The 20,860-nt window shown below is 38.5% G+C and overlaps 1 protein-coding gene across 1 annotated transcript in view; it reads left to right on the forward strand.

The window, feature by feature from the left end:
• The window catches only part of VPS13B (vacuolar protein sorting 13 homolog B), a 1,028,583-nt gene that overhangs the window by 893,478 nt on the left and 114,245 nt on the right, over window positions 1-20,860 (forward strand). Inside the window, exons 41-43 of the mRNA XM_020969189.2 lie at window positions 8,705-8,886; window positions 10,268-10,617; window positions 16,078-16,239. Of these exons, the coding sequence (XP_020824848.1) occupies window positions 8,705-8,886; window positions 10,268-10,617; window positions 16,078-16,239 (694 nt within the window). The remainder of the gene's footprint in view (window positions 1-8,704; window positions 8,887-10,267; window positions 10,618-16,077; window positions 16,240-20,860) is intronic.

The raw sequence follows: 20,860 nt of genomic DNA on the forward strand, positions 1-20,860 counted from the left end.
TCAGATGATCCTTACATGTATTCAAGGCCCTTTGCCATTCTGATTGCCCTCCTCTGGAAACCCTCCAGTTTATCAGTGTCTTTCTTAAACTGTAGTGCTCAGCCCTATATATCTGATACTCGATTTGAAGTCTATAATATATGATAAATATGAAGAGAAACACAAAGTACTATGTGTATGATATCTAAATCTGGGAAAGACCAAAGGGGAAAATGATTGGGAGAAGGGAATTTTTCACAGAGGAGTTGGTGTTTGAATTGGGCTTTCAAAAGGATGAGTAGGCCTTCCACAGCAGGACCTAACCTTCTTTTTAGAAAGTTGATTAGTCAATAGATTCACAAAAAATGAATATGACATTGACTGTTCTCAATGTTTAGTTGTCATAATACTTTTTTATGATTACATAATCACATTATAAATACCCATATTTTAATTTTGCCACATCTGTAAAATAAGGATAATAATAGCACCTGTTTCCCAGGATTGTAGTCAGGATCAAATGAAGTAACACATATAAAGCAATATGCAGACCTTAAAGTACAATATAAATATTAGCTGTTATTATTGTTGTTGTTATACTCATCATTTTTACTAATTTTGTGATCTTGGGCAAGTCACTTTATGACCTTTGGTTTCATTTATAGCTAGAATACCAGTATGTTTATGGCTTAGGTTCTTTAGTAATATATCATTACATCAGTCATTGGACAGAGATTTCAAATTTAGTGCCAACAGTTAAATTAATGCTTCTATAAACATTCTTTCTAAGAGCTTATGAGACTTTTTAGTACCTCTTGGCTCTATTTTTGCCACTGTCACCATGAAAGCAGAAAGGGGCTTTGTAGGACTGGAGTCCATTTTGTATTTTTATCAACTTCATCAGTTACTATGGCCTACAAATTTCAGTGCCTGACAGCAGACCTTTTGATGAGCATCTCTGAACTAGCTAGACTAGCCATCAGACAGCATACAGTCTTTTGCTAGACCTGTTCCTGAAGTCCTTCCAGTGTTGTAGAACATACTAGAATCATACCTCAACGGGTTAGCTTTCAGTCCAAAGTTAGAATTGGGCATGACATCTAAGTAAGTAAATTACTTGTATTTCATCTTTAGAGAAAGCATTTTAGGCAAAATTGAAGTTCTTCATGATTTTATAATCCTCCTTATCAAGAACTTCAGACTCATTTGTTGATGCACCCAAAAGACATTCCAAAGCTTTGAATCAAACTTACAAGTTAAACTTGCCCAGTTACTGTGAACAACTAGATAACTTATTTGGGCTACGGAGGAAGTGAACGGCTTGGGTATCCTGGGATGACTTTTTGTTTTGATTTGTTTTTTAAGATTATAGGCAGTTGTGTTCACAGAGAATGAGCCAGAGATTCCTATGGTAGGTGGAGAAAAGCCTTCAATCCAGAACCATACTGCCAAATGTTATAAATTGTACATCTGTGTTGGCAAGAAGAGTTGGTTAGGTGCAAAATATTTAGAATTGTGAATATGCAGATAGGGATGGTTACTTAAAAAGGGAAGGCTGCAGTGATTCCCTAGAACCATAACAGATGCTGTGTAGAAAAGGCAGCTTTCGGCAGACAGCGTTGTTCTGACAATATCATTTTACTCTGGAAGTGCATGAACCTGTTAGAGCACATGCTCTTCAAACCCATCAGCTCCCAGTCCTCCCCCATCCTTCTGCAGCCCACTAGGTCAACATTCATTGCTGAGTTCAGAGTGCTAAGTGGAAGAAGGGATGAGAAGGAACCCAAGTTCCAGTGTCTGATTTCTGAGATAGATGAGTGCCTTGCTTGTTGACCTTGTCCCTCCAAAGTCCCTTTATGTGTTAGTGGTTTTGACCTCACTGAATTTTTTTCCCCGGTTCTGTCATAGGGCTTCATTGTTCTTTCTCACTTGACTGTTTTATGAGGTAAAATCTAATCTGGGCCCAAAACATGTCACAAGATGAGCTCTGAAAAGTAAAACAAGTACAAGTACGGAATAAAGGAGATGCCAAATATTAATTCCACTTAGTTTTGTTGTTCAGAAGAAAAATGCCTATGTCCATTCTTAAGCAACTTGGCTGTACCAAGTAGTATACTTTATCCATGGAATTCTTAAATTCCTGCATATTTTAGTGTCTGAATTGATACCTGAATTGTTTTCTCTGAATATCTTGAAATAACCGCTCCCTTTCCTCTTGCCTCCACTTGCCCTTTCATGGGCCAAAATTCTCTTCCCCAGGCCTGACCATCACCCTCTGACTCTTCAGGGTCATAGGGTCATGATGCTGGACTTGAGAGGCCAGCTAGCCTAACCCCTCTCCTTTTCTAGATGAGATGGCCTTTGCTGATTAAGCAGCCTGTCGTCCAAACATACCACCTTTTCCATTATATCTGACAGCAACACTAGTCCTTTCTGTCCAAGCCAGAAGGAGTTTAAGTTCATTTCCTTTCCTGTCAATAGACATAATAATACCTCTTGATTTCAGTGAAATGTTTGACAGGGCAGGGTCTTTTAACAACTAGGAAATGAACCTAGACTATGCCACTGTTGTAAGGCCAATCTGAAGCAGGTAGCTGGATCCGATGACCTCTCAGGGTCATTTTCAACCATAGGGATGTAGGAGAACAGAGGGGAAGTTCCCTTCTCCTATGGGTACCTGAAAAAACAATTACATCTCATATAGTTAAAGGGTAAGAAATTTGCCCAGCAATTAACTTTATGGCTTTTTCAAGCCCTTATATAGAGAGACACTTCCTGCTTCTACCTATTTGCCTTTCCTTCAAAATATTTAACTTTGAAGGTCATGGTTTTCATCATTTTAGGGAGTCTCTGGAGAAAACTATGTAGCCTTTCCATTTGCTACTATTAATTACCCTTTCAAAGACTGCTGGCCAATTTAACAGTAGGTTTTGAAGTTACTGTTGCTGGCCTCCTCTCTTTTCCCCACACACAGCTCACCATCCCCCATCCCTTTGCCTGTACATAGGCCTTCTCCAGTGGCTAGCAGGCACTCCCTTTTCCCTGCCTCACAGAATCCCTCTCTTCCTGCAGCTCAAGCACTGGCTTCTAGAGAAAGTTTTCTCAGATCATCTAACTGCTTGTGCCCTTCCTCCCAAACTACCTTGTGTTTCGCTGATTTTTAATAGCACTAGAGTGCCAGGCCTGGAGTCAGAAAGACCTGAGTTTACATCTAGCCTTAGACACTTAATAGCTGTGTGACCTTGAGCAAATCACTTAACCTCTGTCTGCCTCATTTTCCTCAACTGTAAAATGGGGACAATAAGTACTCCCCAGGGTTGTTGTAAGGATCAAAGGAGATAATATTTTTAAAATGCTTAGCAAGTGCATGACATGTATTAGGTGACATATAAATGTTAGTCATTGTTGTTTATAACAGTGCCTCTCACATAGTAGTCCTTTTATAATTATTTGTTGAATTGAATTTTTTTGATATGATATTCTTGGCTACCCTTCCTTGTGAATAGTCACTTTTGTCTTAACTTCAAAGATACCGAAAAAGAATCCTGATTTTCTTCCTCCTTTTATAACTGGCCTTTTTCAGTTTTCTTTTTTGGCTCTTTTTCCAAAACCTTTCCAAGATTCTATTGCCAACTTTCTCCTCTTCCCTCTCTACATTCTTTCCCTTGGCAAGCTCATTTCTCCCACAGCCTCAACCATCACTTATAAACAGCTGATTCTCAAGTCTCCATCTCCAGGCCTGACTTTTTTTCTAAGCACCAGACCCCCATCTTGATCTTCATCCAAGCTTTACCTTTTATCAGGGTGAACTCAGGTAAGACACTCACCTCCTCTGCTAAATTAGGAGGTTGGACTTGATCATCTCTACAATCCTTTCCCATTCTGCATCCTACGATCCTATGATCTTTCTCCTAGGACAAAGTCATCTGGTAGATAGATCTGGTCATTTCTTTCCTTTTAAAAAGTCTCCTGGGGTTCCCTGTTGTCTCCACTCCAGTAGGGGGATGTGACACATACACACATAAATAACACACAAAATAATAGACGTTAAACAGACTGGTGGTGCCTTCTTCCACCACTTATTTTTAAGCTTCCACAGTATGTTATTCTTCAAAAGAAATATAGAATGCACTCTCTTATTCAGTAATTTAATAAATATTTATTAGGTGCCTACTCTGTGTAAGGCACAATCCTACGTGTTATGAATACAAAGACAAAACCAAAATGAATTATCACAGAAACACTGCCTTGTAGTGCTTTATCAAAGCTTGAGAGGAAACTCACAGGCCATTTAGACCATCCCGTACCTGAATAAGAATTAACAAGTGGATGGCCAGGCCTTACTTGAAGATACCCACTGAGGAGGAAATAGTCGCTGCCCCAAGGAGCTTATATTCTGTTTTTTTTCTTGTGAAGCATGTATGTTTGTTGAGGAGACAACATCCATGCATATGAAATATTTAAGTGGCATGACAAGGCAGTCTAAGATAAGTGCCCAAATGAGTGTTATAGATAATAATATGTTAATATGGAAGATCAAAGTGGGCAGAAACAGGTAAAAAGGCTTCATGGAGGAGATGGGATTTCCTCCCTGTGTTATACTGTTTTGGCGATAGTCACGCTGAGAAAGGAATGTGCACTTGTGATTCTAATGACTCCAGGTCAGCCTTGCCATTTCAGATCTGTGTTCTCGCCTTTGTTCATAGGGCATCACTCTCTGGGTCCCAGGCTCATTCTCTGTGGGGAAGTTTAGGGTTGTCTCTAGATATTGCTCCCCCTCCTTGGGCTTCTTCATGTCTGCTCTGCTAGCTACAGACCAGGGATGTGTTGGGCACTATTCTTGTCCCTGTAGTATCAAAAGCCATTTAGACAACAGTACAGTTTGAAATGGTTTTGTCATCTGAGTAGATTCTAGTTATTAAAATAATTCAAGGTTTTATACTGGAAAATTCTTTCCTTTATAAGCCAGGGTTTTGCCTGCTGGAATTTTTGCTTTCCCTCTACCCCTTGGGAAAGGAATTCTTACAGGGTTTTATTTTTGTTTTTTCTTTTCCCTCCCAGAAATGAAAACCCTTCAAAGACTTTGCCTTTCATTTGTTTTCTTGTGGTTCAATATACAGCAGTTTTTTGCAAACTAAATTTGTACATCTTTAAATATAAGAGTGCTTTTGTTTTTTCTCTTACTACTTTTATAAATTTTTCACTCATCAATTAATTAACCCAGCAGATATTTATTGAATGCATACTATGCACAAGGCACTCTGTTAAGGGCTCTGGATGATACAAAGAGTAAAACAAAAATACAAATACAAAAGACTAAAAAGAGGGTCTTGCCCTCATTGAACTTCCAGTCCAATAAACTGAGAGTAACTCATCATTATTTTCCCAAAATACTAAATGCAGCTTAGCAGCCACCTAAAATTTCTTAAAGTAGCTGTGGGGCTGCAGAAGAATTCTGCATCTCTGTTATATATTTCCTCCTGCTTAGAAATCTTATGGGATTATTCTATTATTTGAATTAGGTATAAAGGGATCCAAGAAGTTTAGCTTTGCATCTGAACTTCTGGATGTTTGAACTAACTACTGAATCTTATGAGATCCATTTATTATAAGTCGAGAGGTCTTGCTTGCTTCCAAGAGCCATCATTCAGCATGTTAGGAACCAGCAGCACCAGAGAATACTGTGAACATTGGCAATGGCCCATGAATCTGACCTGTTTTGGCAGTCTGGTGGGAAAAGGGGGAGTGTTAAAATATAGATGTTCGAAGTTTGGAGGGTTTGTTTTTTTTATCTTTCTATGCCTGCCTTCCATAATTGTCCCATAAATTCTGTCTCTTCCTTTTGGTGCCTTGGTTAGATTGAAATCTATTTATAGCTGTATCCATATAAGAAAATTTACAAAAATATAGCAGCTGTAACTAACTCTAGCAGGTCCACCAGTTCCCATTTATGAACAGTGAACATTTAGTTCCATTGTGCCAAAACCCTCATTTTAAAAGTAAATGTATATAGGCTACTGTTTATAGTGGATTGTGGTGATGAACAAATTGAAAAAATATTTAAAAACCTATAGAATTGTTTATTCTAAACATACTTAAATTGAGGCCAGAACACATTATACATGTTTCTTATACTTTTAGAATTGTTTATCTGGATGTTGTCTCCTCAACAAACATACATGCTTCACAAGAAAAAAAACAGAATATAAGCTCCTTGGGGCAGCGACTATTTCCTCCTCAGTGGGTATCTTCAAGAAAGGCCTGGCCATCCACTTGTTAATTCTTATTCAGGTACGGGATGGTCTAAATGGCCTGTGAGTTTCCTCTCAAGCTTTGATAAAGCACTACAAGGCAGTGTTTCTGTGATAATTCATTTTGGTTTTGTCTTTGTATTCATAACACGTAGGATTGTGCCTTACACAGAGTAGGCACCTAATAAATATTTACCAATGTGTATATTTTGGGATAATTATTTGGATTTAGGATGGCAACATTTGATTTAGTAGTTTAAAGTTAAATTGTAGCATTGTTGATTACTGGTATGGTTCTTTTTTTCTGGCTTTGAATGGCTAACTACCAACTTCTAAAAACCCTAAAAAAGGTATCTGTGCTTTTTGTCAACATAAGAAAGTCCCACTGAGGAACTTCTCCCCTGCCCTCTCCCCATGAAGCAGATTGCAAGGGATCTGTGACTAAGGAGGTAAATCCTAGGCATATGAGTTAAGTGACTTAACCTAAGGTTACATAGCTAGTAAGTGTCAGTGATGAAATCTGAGCCAAAGTCGTCCTGACTCTGAGCCCAACACTGTCGCTATTATACCATACTTCCTCTACTTTTATAGTTTAGTATAAATGAATTTTTTGGCTAACACTGCCTTGTAGTGTTTTATCAAAACTTTTATACTATGCACTGCTGTGTTCACTGCTCGTAAGAGATGCCCAGATAGATCTTAAAAAAATTTACCATATCAGAGATTGCAATTAATAAGAGGAAAATCCATCCAAAGCATACTTCATATTGCTATTGTACGACTGATCTCATTGACCTCTACAGATTTAAAGACATACATGTGTATATACACACATGTGTACCTATCTATACATATTTATATACGTATATAACCTATATATACGACCGATAGTAATAATATTGACATGTATATTATTAAATTTACAAGTGCTTTATATAAATTATCTCACTTGAGGTTTACAACAACCCTGTAAGGTTGGTGATGAACTTCAAGTAATAAAATATGAGAATTCAGAAATGAAAGCACTTATAACATCCATTTTTTTTCTAATATAAAAGCAATAATTTTGCTTTGTTAAAGTGAGTTTTATATTGGATATCATAAGTAAATTATTAGCACCTTTATTTTGGGATGGATATATTTTTAGGAAAAGAGGAAAAATAGGTTGCTATGATGTACATATGCCTGTTAAAACAACTGTATCTATCTTTCTATATAATATATATGGCTATTGATAGATTTAGATCTATCTTATCTAGATGGATAGGTCATCACTATATTTATCTATAATGAGAATTCCTTTTAGGTATGAATTAGACTTAATAGCTACTGAAGTCCTTCCCAGTTCTTAAGTTCTATGATTCTGTGATATATGTGCTTATGTGAATATATATGTGCAAAAATATACATGCACACAATATATACATATATATCTGTGTTTGTGTGTTTTACTACTCTGAAATATATATATCTTATACAGTAAAGGTGTACTAATGTTGCAATACAGAATCCAAATATAAATAACTTGGATTTTATCTTCTCAGAGCTGTAAGCAGTCATTCAGTATTTGTTGAAAGATCTCCCATGCTTTTTTATCCATCCTGTTTACTTCCATCTTTCAGAACCTGATTACACCCATGGGAGAGGGGTTTCAGAGTTTTGAGGGTTGTCAAAGGCATTCTCATCCAATATAGACTAAATAAGAAGGATAATAACCCAGAGTAGGGAGGAGGCGGTGGCAAACAGTGAAGTACCGTGACCAAATAAAATTAGTATGAACATGTACTGTACTCCCATTCCACTTCTCCCTTCTTGTTACAGCAGCTCCCTTCCTACACCTTTTCAGCCTGCTGCTACATATAATACTAATTGCAATATGATTGTTTTCTACATAAAAATGTTAGAGAGAGGAAGAGGAAGCAACCATATAGTGTGACCCCTCATCCTCCCAGCCTTGGTCCTATTCCCTAGGACACCTAGACCAGGGCTCAAAGCACAGAAATATTGCTGAACAACTTACTGGTTGAGGGAGAGGGCTGAGAAGAGGGTAGAGAATCAGGAATAATAGATAAGCAAAAATTCATATTTAGTTGGTATTGGGAGGCTCTGTGTTTCTTGCAGCAGATTTATCTTCCAAATCACATTTGGCTCAAGCTGATATGAAAATTAATTTGCATTCCCAAAGTAGATGTTACTTAGGGTGGCCTCAGAGTGTTAGAGTGGAGAGCCAGCCTAGGAAGAGGAATTTACTGCAGGTAATTTACGGAAGATAATCAACACATTCATTATCAAGAGATGACTTCAGAATAACAATTATAGCAGATTTTATGACATCATAAAATAACCATAGTTTTAGCTTCTTTTTGCTATTTTAAAAGCAAAACAAACAAACATAAAAAACAGTCATTTCATTTGTAAAGTTGACATAAAGCTAGAGTTAGTGAACCTTTTTTTTTTTTAATTATTTCCCACAGCTCTGAAAGTGAATCTGGCTCTCAGAGTGCTTGTGATCAGCTTGTAACACCAACAGCCCTGGCTGCCTGTACTCGAGTGGACTCCTGCTTTACTCCGTGGTTTGTGCCATCCCTCGCCGTCTCTCTCCAGTTCTCTCACCTAGAATTCCATTTCTGTCATCACCTTGATCAGTTGGGCACAGGTACTCTTTATTCTGACATAGAATGCAAACCTTTTCCTCTTTCTTATTTAGGTCTGCTGGTTCTGAGTCACACTGTTCATTAACAGTTGCCCTGGTAACTTACTTCCAGGAAGTGCAAAGGAGAAGGGTTTCAGTTTCAAATTGATGCCTTCTGTTGCCTGTATTAGGAGCCTTCGATGCCCAGAGTGCTGTGGTTGCCGATTGCCTTTCCTGTGGGACTGACTATTTTTAGAAGTGCCATTCATTTTCCCTGGGATAGTGAGCAGCATTGCCAAGTCTGTCCAGCAGCAGCGGCTGTAGCCACATGAGGCAACAGGCATGTCCAGCAGGTGTTCCCTCTCTTTTCACAAAGCTTGTAGATTTTTTATGTTTTCTACCAATACCACTGAGCTAGTACATTTTACAGTACTCCTGAAATGCTTTAAGACTTTGGAACTTCTGTAATAAGGATTTTTGAGAAATCTACAAGAATTACAGGTTTCACTGTTATTCCAGTTATAATCTTTTTGAAAGAGATGCATCTGTTTTTGTTCAGTGTGCTATGTCATTACATTAATGGCATAGACATTCCAGAAGTACTTCACGATATTGCCTGATTTCGAATGCAGGAACACTGTAGGAGATAGACAAGTACCCCAGATAACTTGAGCAGTTTTACAAGTTTTGATTTAAATTTTTCTATGATCCAAGAATAGCCTCTGACATATTTACTAATGTTAATGTTCCCAATCAGATAGTTACTTGTAAATCATTTTTGACTGTACTCTAGCTTTCTAGTTAATGCATTCTGATACCAGGTGTTAGGACTTTCAACTTACACACAATGGAAAAAGCACAAATCAGATTAAAACCAAACACAGCTGCTGGTAAGCATATTGCCTTTTCAGAAAAAAAAAAGGTGGGGGGGGGGATTAAGCTGCTTTTAAAAAAAACTTTCTAGAAGAAACTCATTTTTGAAAGTGGTCAAGAGGTACAAGGTAGTTCTATAGGACTCTCCTTACCTTTTGGGAATTTTACTTTTTGTATTTGAGAGTCAATATTCCTCTGTGAGAGTAAGGTATTCATTGATTGGTACTGATGGGAGAGGACACTGCTAACTGGAGCCTCAGTAAGACATTCTTTTAAAACTCAGCTCCAGATATAAAATATACTTTCTGAAAAGGGCACATATTGTCTTAAACAAACAGTAGGCCCCTAATTTCAGTTTAGAAAAAACTGAAAATTCAACTTTCTTAAGTGTCATCTAACCCTGTGTATCATACTGTTTTCCTTTTCCAAAGTGAAACTTTTCACAAACTGCAAGCTCATATGTTTTCCCCTGCAATGTATGGTCACCTCTTCTAAATTTGTTGTTTCCCTTGCTTGTTTGTTTTCTTCATAGTGTCACCACAGTACCTACAGCCATTCATCTCTGATAAGAACGTGCCCGCTGAACTAGAATACATGATTCTCTCCTTTAGAGAGCCACATATTTATCTCAGGCAGTGGAACGATGGATCGGTCTGTCAGGAGTTCCAGTTCTCTACTCAAGCTGATTGCAAACTCCTGGAGTGCAGAAATGTTACCATGCAGAGTGTGGTGAAACCCTTCAGCATCTATGGACAGATTGCTGTTTCCAGCGAGGCAGCAGAAAAACTTCTGGATTGTACTGTGATAGTTGATTCTATATTTGTAAACTTTGGGCAGCATGCAGTTCATTCTCTAAACACTGCAGTACAAGCTTGGCAACAGGTACTCACATTCCATGGCCGTTTCCAAAGCGACCGTATTTAATTTTCAATTGGATGCTATGTCAGACGAGTCAAAACCAAACTACGATGTGACAGAATGAAGTGGATGGGCACTGGAATATTTGGCGCCTGTTTTCACACTGGCAAAGCAACCCACATTATTTTTTAGAACTCTGGAGAATATGGGTCCTCTACACATGCATTGGATATTACGCCCACATTTTTGTGACTAATGTGCCACATCTGTGTATAAAGTACCCTATTCCCCAGAATTTTTTCCAAGTACTTTATAGTTTCAGTTTGCCAAAGTTTCAATCAGGCTACTTAGTGTAATCTTAGGGACTGTTAGAGGAATGAAACACCAGTGTGGGTCTTTTAACATACACACCAAGATGAGTTCTATGTAATATGCAAGTACAATGTAGTTTCTCTCCTTTGCCTCTGTTAACTTTCCATTCTTTCCATGTACCATAAGGAGGCTGACTGCATGAATCAACTTTACACCCCACTGCTTCTTCATAATATTTTTTCACTTTTACTCCTTTCCATAAGTCAGCCCATATTGAAAAGAAGTGAAATGTTTGTGATGTCTGTCACATTTAAATTTTAATGGAAATTAAGTACCTTCAGCTCCCAGTAGCATGTAATTCATGTAACTGTGTGATATGACAGTAACACAGATTTCAGAGTACTTTTGTGTCCTATACTAATTTTTTGTGTAATTTTAAAAATAGAACTTTTTTTCTACTTCAGACCAGACAGTCAGTCCTCTCATATTCTTTGTATGCAGCATTTGGGGTTTTCTTCCCCAAGTATAAGGTTCTTCTGTTCAACATTGACCTAAGGAAGTCCTTCAATTCTCTAACCTCCAGATTGTCATGGGAGCAAATCATTATGTTTATATGCATGAAGACCTATATAAAGCTGAGGAATTAATTACCTAACATAGTACTACAATAGCAAAGTAAGAGAAGATAAAGCATCTGCTTTATATTAAAAATTCTTTTTTAAGGGCATTCCATGGTTTTCTTGTTGCAAAAGACATGCGTAAAACAAGAGCTAGTGTGATCTAAATCTTTACAGCTGGTTCAAATAGTAATGTGAAAAAAATCTTTGTAGCTCCAATTTCTGGTTTTTTTGTCATATTCTGAACAATGCATTTAATAAAAAACAAAAATAGAAAATATAAAAGAGTCATTGATAGGGCATTTAAACCCAGGATTTTTTTTACTTAGCATCAGTGCCTGTTATAAGAAGACCCATGTGTGGCAACTACTGCAAAATGGCCTTCAGAAATATCAGTTTCCTCCCAGGGTAAAGAATTCTCTTAGACACAGCTATACATATAAATAAAATATGGTGCATAAATATTTAAATGTTTTAAACCACATCAGAGTGTGAATGACTGACTGACTAACACGGTGCCTTGAAGGAGTATTCTGAGTTGGAAAAAAATTGAATTGTATATTTGATTAAGCAGAGCCATATGTCACGTAGTATATTGCTGACAGGTACATTCTATGAATAGTTGGTTCTGATTTATACAGGGATTTGGCAATGTTAACATGAGCCACAAGAGGATATACTTCTGTAATTGTTGCTGTAATTTTCTCGTTTCCTCCCATGTCAAGGGTACTTGCCACCATGTTCTAATGTGGTGGGCATCTAACCTTACGTATTCTAAAGTAAATTTAAAATGTACTCTTTTGAAATCACAAGACATTTGACATGGAAATAGACTCGTGAAAGGTTCTTAAAGTCGTTGTTTCTAAGATGTTCTGTATATGTTCTATCTGCATTAGAGGGAAAGTACAGTTTCCCAGTCACAGGGTTTGTTGTGCAGCCATGTTCACATACAGTGTTTTTGCTGCCAACCAGAACATGAACTCAGTAAGCAGGAGACACGATTTGAGTTTCTGCATATTTTTACTGGATTGATATCTCAGATAAATAACTTTTTTTAAAATAATACAGATGGGCCAAACAGTTGAAGCATGAAGCTGTTTGGCCTTCCATGTTCAGGTCAGGAGTTCAAGATTAACAGAAGCCTTCACCAAGATCTGATTTTTCTAGCTATGCATTCTTTTTCTTCTCTCTTTCGGCAAATGACGTATGTTTTTGAAACAAAATTGTAGTCCCAGAATATCAAATGCAGTTTGCATTGTAACTTCAGGTAAAATCTGAGCAGATTAACACTGGAGGGGTATTTTTAAAAAGGTGAAAATTGTGTCCATCTTTTTTATTTCATACATTTTATCCCACTTAGTTACAAATTAGTCTCTGACACTCTAAACTCTACCAGGAGTATTAATGCTATGGTAAATAATTATCAAATCAAATGAATATCAATAAATTATAACTACATTATCAAATTAATTAAAATCAAATTAAAGTAAGCACTGTCAGGTTCTTTCAGTCACATAAAATACTTTAAAAAATTTTATCCTGTGTCCAGCGTTCCAAGAAGGGTTTAAAATTGTTACACTTATAATGAACTCCACAGATGAAGAGTCAGTACAGTGAAACAGTTCCCTAAAGACTTTCTGTATTCTTTAGAAAAATGTAAATAACCCCCTTGTGTTCTTTAATTTACATTTTTTCCTAAACCCCTCATCATTTATTAAAAGGTCAGTTGTAGAGATGAGGAAAGAAATGGGTTTTTTCTTTTTGTTGTTGTTGTTTTTTCAGAGCCCATCTGGTAGCTTAACCTCAGTGTCACTAATAAATAGATCACTAATTGTTACTAAAATGAAGTTTTGAATCCCAGGACTTTTAAGACAGTTACGACTTGGAGTCACATTTGTTTTCTCATGTTAGGGTTCAAGATGTTAAGGGAAAGGATGAACATTTAATAACAAAACTTGATTAACAAGTTTAACGAGTTCATAAAAAAATGTGTGATTGAAAAAGCAAACTGACTGTTCACATGATAGGAGCAAGGGATGACTAAAGGATAGGATGTGTGCCATATAAGTGTTTTCACAAGATCAGGAGAGATCAACGTGCCCTTCCTCCTCCAGCACATTGGGCAAACCTCCTGTGGTGAGCTTATGGGAGGACATGAGTGAGAGTTTCATTGGGTGTACAAGTATGGAAGAGTTGTCATATGCATCCTTGGACAGGCCCTTATGTCAGTGAGATCACACATCTATTGGAGCACTGGAACAGGACAACTGGATTTTGAAACTATAGCTGATGATGAAAAGATTCTGTCAGAAAGAGATAGAGTTTTATGTTGAGTCCTTTTCTTATAACCCTGTCATCTACAGGTGGTTATTGGGACCCTCAAAAGGATAAATGCTGTTTCTGCTACTCAGTGGAAATGGATATTGCCAATGGACATGATGGCAAATGAAGAGAAATTGAGCCATATCTAGAATCCCTCCCCTTCCTGCCCCCCACCCCCCAGGATTTCGGTGCTCTAGATTGTGACCCACTCTCTGACATCTTCCAGATCATTAGTCTCAAGCTGACTCTTCTGAGAGAATTCCTTAATGGATTGCACCAAATTGGCTTCCCTTGGTCAGGTTCAGTCTCAGCTTATTCTGAACTTCATCCCTCTAGACTTCAGGAACATGAAACCTTGAAGCAGGACAAGGGGCTCAACAGGCAGTGAAGTCTACTACCCCTTTTGTTTCATGGAAGTGGAGCGGGAGGAAGGAAAAGAGTGTCAATAAAATTCTAGGCTACTTGGCATAAGAATATTTTGACACTATTTTAAATCTTCAGCTAGAAAAAAAACTAGAGAAAATTGGAAGTAGTATTGTCAAGACCTCGTTGATGAGTGAATGCAGTGAATGAGAAAGCATTTATTGTGTGCAAAGGATTGAGCATGGCTTCCCAATGGTGGCAAGACAGTAAAGTGGGTAGGGACAGAGGGCCCCTTCTCCACAGATTGTCATTGTATTTCAGCTACTAGCACTTTAGTGGATTGCACCTTGGTTGACATGTGTTCTAAACCTAATTGTTTGTGGAAAAGGATCTAGGTGTTGTTGCAAGATCAGTCAAGGAGCTGTCAGTCAAAAACTCTATTGTGATCTTCGGACACATTGGGAGACAGTGTCCAGGACAAGAAAGGTGACGGTCTTGTTGCATTTTGCCCTGGTGAGATCACATTTGCGTTATTGTGTTCAGTTATTTCTGAGCACCATTTTTTAGGGAGGGATCTTGATCATCTGGAGAACGTCCAGAAGAGGGTCATCAGAGTGGCAAAGGGGCTAAAGGCTATACAACATGAGGACTGGTTGAAGGAACAAGGTATGTTTAGCTGGATATGAGAAAATCAGTGTCAGACAGAAGAGCCATCTTTCAAGTGGTTAAAATGCTCTCAGAAAGAAAACAATCTGGACATGTTTTGCTTAGCCCCACCCAGGGAGCAGAAACTAGAATAATAGGCGAATGTTGTAGAGAGATAGATTTAGGCTTGGTATGAGAGAAAACTTAGCAAAAATTAGAGCGATCCAAAATTGGAATAGGTTTCCTCAAAGGTCTCCCCTCATTGGAGATCTTCAGGCAAAGACTAGTCTGGCACACCATAACAGGGATTTTTATTTATTTGCTAGGTATGGATTATACTAAGGTCAGTTTGGAGATCCCTTCCAGCTCTGAAATTCTCTGATTCTCTGATTTGGTTGACTTCTCAGGGACTCCTAGGTCATCAGAAAGTCTCAACACTTTGCTTGAATCCACTGATATGCCGCTAACTGATGTCCATCAGTTACTAGACATTACCTGAAGCATATTTATTCATAGGACTGCCTGACACTCTGTAAGACTGGTGATTACTTCTACCACTCTCAAAAAAAAAAAACACCCTGGCTTTTAAGCAGCTTCTAGACCTGATCAATTTTTCAAACTCAGTCCCTGAGCAGCATAAGTAAATCTGCAGATTTCTCTCTGTCTTTCTCTCAGAGGAGTTTTACTCACACATTCACACTCTTCCATAAGGGATCAGAGGGCTTTGTTACCCAAACAATCCCTGCTTTCAAAAGAGTACACACCACCTCTTTGGTAATGGGTCTAATTGTCACATTGAGAAGAGCACAGACCTCATCATCCTTACTTCTAGAGCATTATTTGAAGAACACTGGCCCGCAGAGCTTTTTTTTTTTTTGGAAGCATGTTAATTTGCTTGAAGAAACCTCAAAACTTTGAGAGATCTCATTGCTCTTTTTATTTTTCTGTGGTGTATGATTTATTTTGCAGGAATATAAATCAAAACATATTCTTGGAACATTTTAGATCTCTTTAAGGTAGGGGTGTGTGTGTGTGTGTGTGTGTGTGTGTGTGTACACCGCACACTCACGCTTATGCTTGGGAGTATAGAATATTTTGTATACCAGAGCTAATGACGAGATCTTTTCATGTTTTTGTCTTGTAACTCTCGCCACTGGGCAGACAGCTGCCAAACATCTTGCAATTAATCTGATGCACGTTGGCTTTTCTCTTCTTGTCCTTTCAGAACCAATGCCCCGAGGTAGAGGAGTTGGTCTTCAGCCATTTTGTGATCTGTAATGACACACAGGAGACACTGCGGTTTGGCCAGGTGGATACTGACGAAAATATTCTGCTGGCCAGTCTCCACAGTCACCAGTACAGCTGGCGTTCTCACAAGTCCCCACAGGTATTTCAGAAAGTCTCACAAACACAGTGATTGTTAAAGCCGGCTGTTCATGTATTCTGCATTTTTATGCCTGTATCCAGCTATTTCTTTTTAAATCTCCCTGGAAACCACATGGTATAGCAATATCAGACACAAGCATTTGAAAAAAAGGATTGAAGAAACCCAGCAATATTAAGGGAATAAAATGAAGTACACGTACAAGTTCATAGAGATTTAGAGGTCCAAATGGAACCTTGTTCAGTCCTGGAAGAGCCAGCAAATGAGGGATGAGCAGAGGGCTTCATGGTAGCTTGGTTAGTTGTGCTGGAGTGATGTCACAAAGACAATGTATGGGTGGACTCAGTGCGTGGCTGCAATTTGAAATTAATACTTTGTTGAGAGGCAACTGAAGAAAGGACTAGCCCTAATGTCAGAAAGACCTGTGTTCAAGCCCTGCCTCTGACGCATACTGCTTATGGGAAGGTGGGCAAAGCACTCACCTCTCAGAGTTCCCCAGGAAATCCTCGAAGGCTGCAGGTTACAAAGGAGCTGCATCCACACCGATGAAACCAGGTCTAGATCCAAAAACCTAAACAAATTATTAGCTTCAATTAAGTCATTACTCAGTGTTGTGATTTGAATTAAAAGACATTCCAGAAAGTACTCTAAGCATATGGTTCTCTTTAGAACTCCTGTTATAAAGAAAATTATGTGTGCCTGTGATTTAAAGAAATTTCTTCAAGGGGTGAGTGTAACCCTAGAAAGATGAGGAGGGCAGCTTTTATGCCCTTATCCTCAGTGCAGATGGGATACTGTTTGCTTATTTGGGTCATCAAAGACTTGCCAAAAAGGTCACTGTCCAATGTGAAGAGGGTAGCTACTCTACTATCTCAAATCTGAGTCAGAGTCACAAGTAGGAAGATTATAAATCTTCCTCCAATTTTTTATTAAAAATACATGTTTAATTCAAATTGACTTAATGGGACATTAAACTACAATAAATCCTTTTTGCAAAATTTCCTGTTTGCAAAGTTTTCCCATATGATTTGATGAGATATTTGTATTTTTAGGTCATATCTATAGGCTTTTAATTTATCATTTCCTTTATAAGAAGTTTTCCTCTTAGGAAGTTTTTAAACAATTTTCCTCCTGCTAAAGAAGGTTTTATATTAATGATGTTTATGTTAATGGAGTATGAGCAGACAGATAGAAAACTTCCAGCCTGTGTCTTCAGTTGTTGCATATTGCTATGCAGCTACAAGGTACCCAGCAAGTTGCAGGCTATGGGCCAGTGAAAAGCCCAGAGGAGGAAGATTTGTTCCACCTTCAGTCATTTGGAGGATATATAAGCTAAGTTCAAATATCCTTCTAAATTCCCAAACCATCTATAGGAGCCAAAAAGGAGGAGCTAACAAAGAATGCAGAGCTGAATCAGAAAGACTCCAAACTGATGAAGAGAACAGTGGGATGGCAGGTCAGCAAGAAGAAAAAGCAAAAGTTGTTATTGGGATTATTATGCTGTTTTACGTGTTCTTCATGCAGTGGATCTTAAAATGCACTTTTACATTTGTTATCTCATTTTATCCTCACAAAATCTCTATGAAGTATACAGTATTATTCCCATTTTATAGGTAAGGAGATAGACACAGAAAAGTTGGGTGTCCAAAGTAAATCATACAGGTAATGATAGACATGGATCTAGAATCAAGGTCTTCCAATTCTTAGTGTTCTTTTCACCACTCTGCCACACACTTCTTTCTGTTACCTAATCTTGCTTTTTCGGATAGGCTGGAGTCAAAGTTTTGAGAGAAAACCTTCAAAAGTTAAGCATACAAATTCACTAGCTAAGTTCAGTCCAAGTGTGGAGCCTTGTGAAGACTCGTGGTTTTGCCAAAAAGCACCAAGTGGCCTCTGAAAATATATTCAAACAGCACTGAGATGGGAGAGAGTCCACAGTTCATCCATTTTTTTTTATCTGTACCCACACCCTGCAAATGTATTGTCCTGAGTTTAAAGATCCTTTGTAGTTAGTGTAATTAATGGACTCTGTCTTCTGTGAATCAGAATTGTGTTGTTAGAAGGCGATCATTAGAACATAGATTTAAAGCTGAAGGGGCCCTTGGAGGCCCATCTAGCTCAAACTCTCATTTTACAGATGAGGGAACTGAGGCCCAAAGGGTTGATTGCTCAGTGTTGCTCAAGTAGTGAGTGTAAAGGGCCAAGATTCAAAGCTGCATGCTGTGCAAACCTGGAAAGATAAGAGGCCACAATGAGTATCTATAGAATTTCTTGCCTCACCAGTCGCAAATTCTGCTATATCAGAGGTTCTTTACCTTTCTTGTGTGTATGCCATAGACCCCTCTGGCACTCTGGTGAAGCCTGTGGATTAATATTTTTAAATGCATAGAATAAAATGGATAGGATTATAAATGAAATAAACTATGTTGAAATAAAGATGTGATTGTTTTCTCCATCCAAGTTCACGGACCCCTGGAAATCTTTCCAGAGATCCCTTAGGGATAAGTGAACACCAGGTTAAGGACCCCTGTGCTCCATCTTAATGAGATATTACACTGGTGGGGGAGGGGAGGAAAAGAAGAGAGGAGATAGAAGAAGAGAATTCCTTGGTCCTTAGTCCATTGAAAATCTCTAAGAGGATTTTTCAGGTTCAGAGAACTTAACTCCACTTAGCATTATAGCTTAGATTCCAAAGGTGATTTGTTTTTCTTCCAAGAGATCAGGAAAGCATTGATGACACCTGGAAAGGTTTCAGAAGGGTCAGGATATCTTAGAACCACACATGCTACTGCTAGCAATAGTGAAGGCCCAACAGGGATGGGAAGAAGACACACTTTAGAAATGTGACCCAAAGCTGAGAAGCCAGAAAAAGAAGCCTTTCCCAGTCGAAAAGCCATGAGACTTTCCTTGTAGTTTCTTGCACACACTCTGAGAAAGAACCACTTATAATGCTGGACAAGGCACAACTATTTCTTGCCTAAACAAACAAGGGTGAACAAAACAAAAATGTTTTTTAGAGAAGTCATGAAAATATTCAGCTGGACAAAGTCAAATCCCCCATCACATCATATCCTTCTGTATCAAAGGTTCTTTATTAGACTGCAGAGAAGATTGGCTAGGAGTCATAAAATGAGAACGTGAGAGCTGAAAAGGGCCTTAGAAAATCCCAGTGAGTCCTCTCCCTTGATTTACCAAAGCAGAAACGGAGAGGTACAGGCTGGGAGAAAGTAAGTGACTTGCCCACGGTCACACTAAACTAACGAAGTATTTTTCTTCTGAGAAATTCCTCTCATTGCAGAACAGTAGATTTGCTCAGCTCAGAGTGAAAGCTTGCATCATTTTTCATCAGAGTAGAGAGTAAATGGTACATTCAGCTCAAAGGGAAGAGGAACTTAGTTTAACTTAGGCTACGTTTCTAGGCAGACCAGATACCTGGTGACACCTCAGTTAATCTGTGTGGTTGATTTATGGAGATTCAGGTTAAATTTTTCTAGTTCATTGTACATCAACCCATTGTTGGAAAAAATATGACTGTGACACTAACCTCTTGTCTTAACCTAGAATTTCTTGAACTCACAGGCCTGCGTAATTTATACTGCAGAACTGCAAGGATATGTCTGTCATTTTAGCACCTCGCCTCTGCTGACAGAGCTCACAACTGGTCTGTAACTTATTCAGTAGCTCTCTGTAGGCAGGTTCTTGTTGCCTGTAGGATAAAATAGAGAGATCCCTACACCTGGTGTTTATACATTCTAGCCACAACCTACCTTTCCAGCTCTGTCTCACCCCACAAAGAGTATCACAGCCAAACTCAATTACCAGGCATTTTCCCAAATGTGAAATTCCATTACCTGCCTGTATGCTTATGTTTGATCTGTGCCCCATGTCTGAAGTGCACTACCTTCTTATCTTTGCCTGGCAGACTTCTTATCTTCCTTCTAGGCTTAGCTCGGGTGTCGCCTTAGTAAAGTCTTTTTTTTTGATTGTCCTATTATAGAGGGTCTCTGTATCTTCAAATTTCCTTGTAGTGTGCATCACAGCTGTATTCACGTATGTGGAGGAGGGCACAGACTTGTTCTGATATTCCCTCAAAGGGAAGAACCGAGGGTAATAGGTGGGAGTCACAAAGAGGCAAGTGTAGAGTCGATGTTAGAAAAAACATCCTTCTAGTTAGAGCTATCCCAAGAGTGGAATGGACTGCCTTAGGATGCAGTGAGTCCCCCTCATTGGAGAGCCTCACACAGAGTGGGTGTGACTGCTTGTCAGACAGGCTGTCGAGGGCCTTCTCTTACATGTGTGAGCTGGATTAAATGGCGCTGAGGTCCCTTCCAACTCTACAGTTATTTTTCTGGTTCTGTGAAGTAATCAATTTAAGGGAAGGGGCATAACAGAAGCATAAATCTCAAGTTAATTTTGGATCTCTTTGCTAGCCATTCAACACACACTACCTAGACTAGAGGCTTAATCACTTTCCTTCAGGATTAGATCTAGAGTTTCTGTAGGCCAAAAGCACAGGGGGAGGAAATTTTGGGAATCTTTAGAAAGTAGTTAACCTTTGTATCTGCCTAGTCTATGGACTGTAAATTGATCATGCCTGCTCTGTAGCCAAAATTCTTTCATACTG

Source organism: Phascolarctos cinereus, unplaced genomic scaffold (assembly GCF_003287225.1).
Source record: "Phascolarctos cinereus isolate Bilbo 61053 unplaced genomic scaffold, phaCin_HiC Scaffold_4;HRSCAF=312, whole genome shotgun sequence".
Classification (NCBI taxonomy): domain Eukaryota; kingdom Metazoa; phylum Chordata; class Mammalia; order Diprotodontia; family Phascolarctidae; genus Phascolarctos; species Phascolarctos cinereus.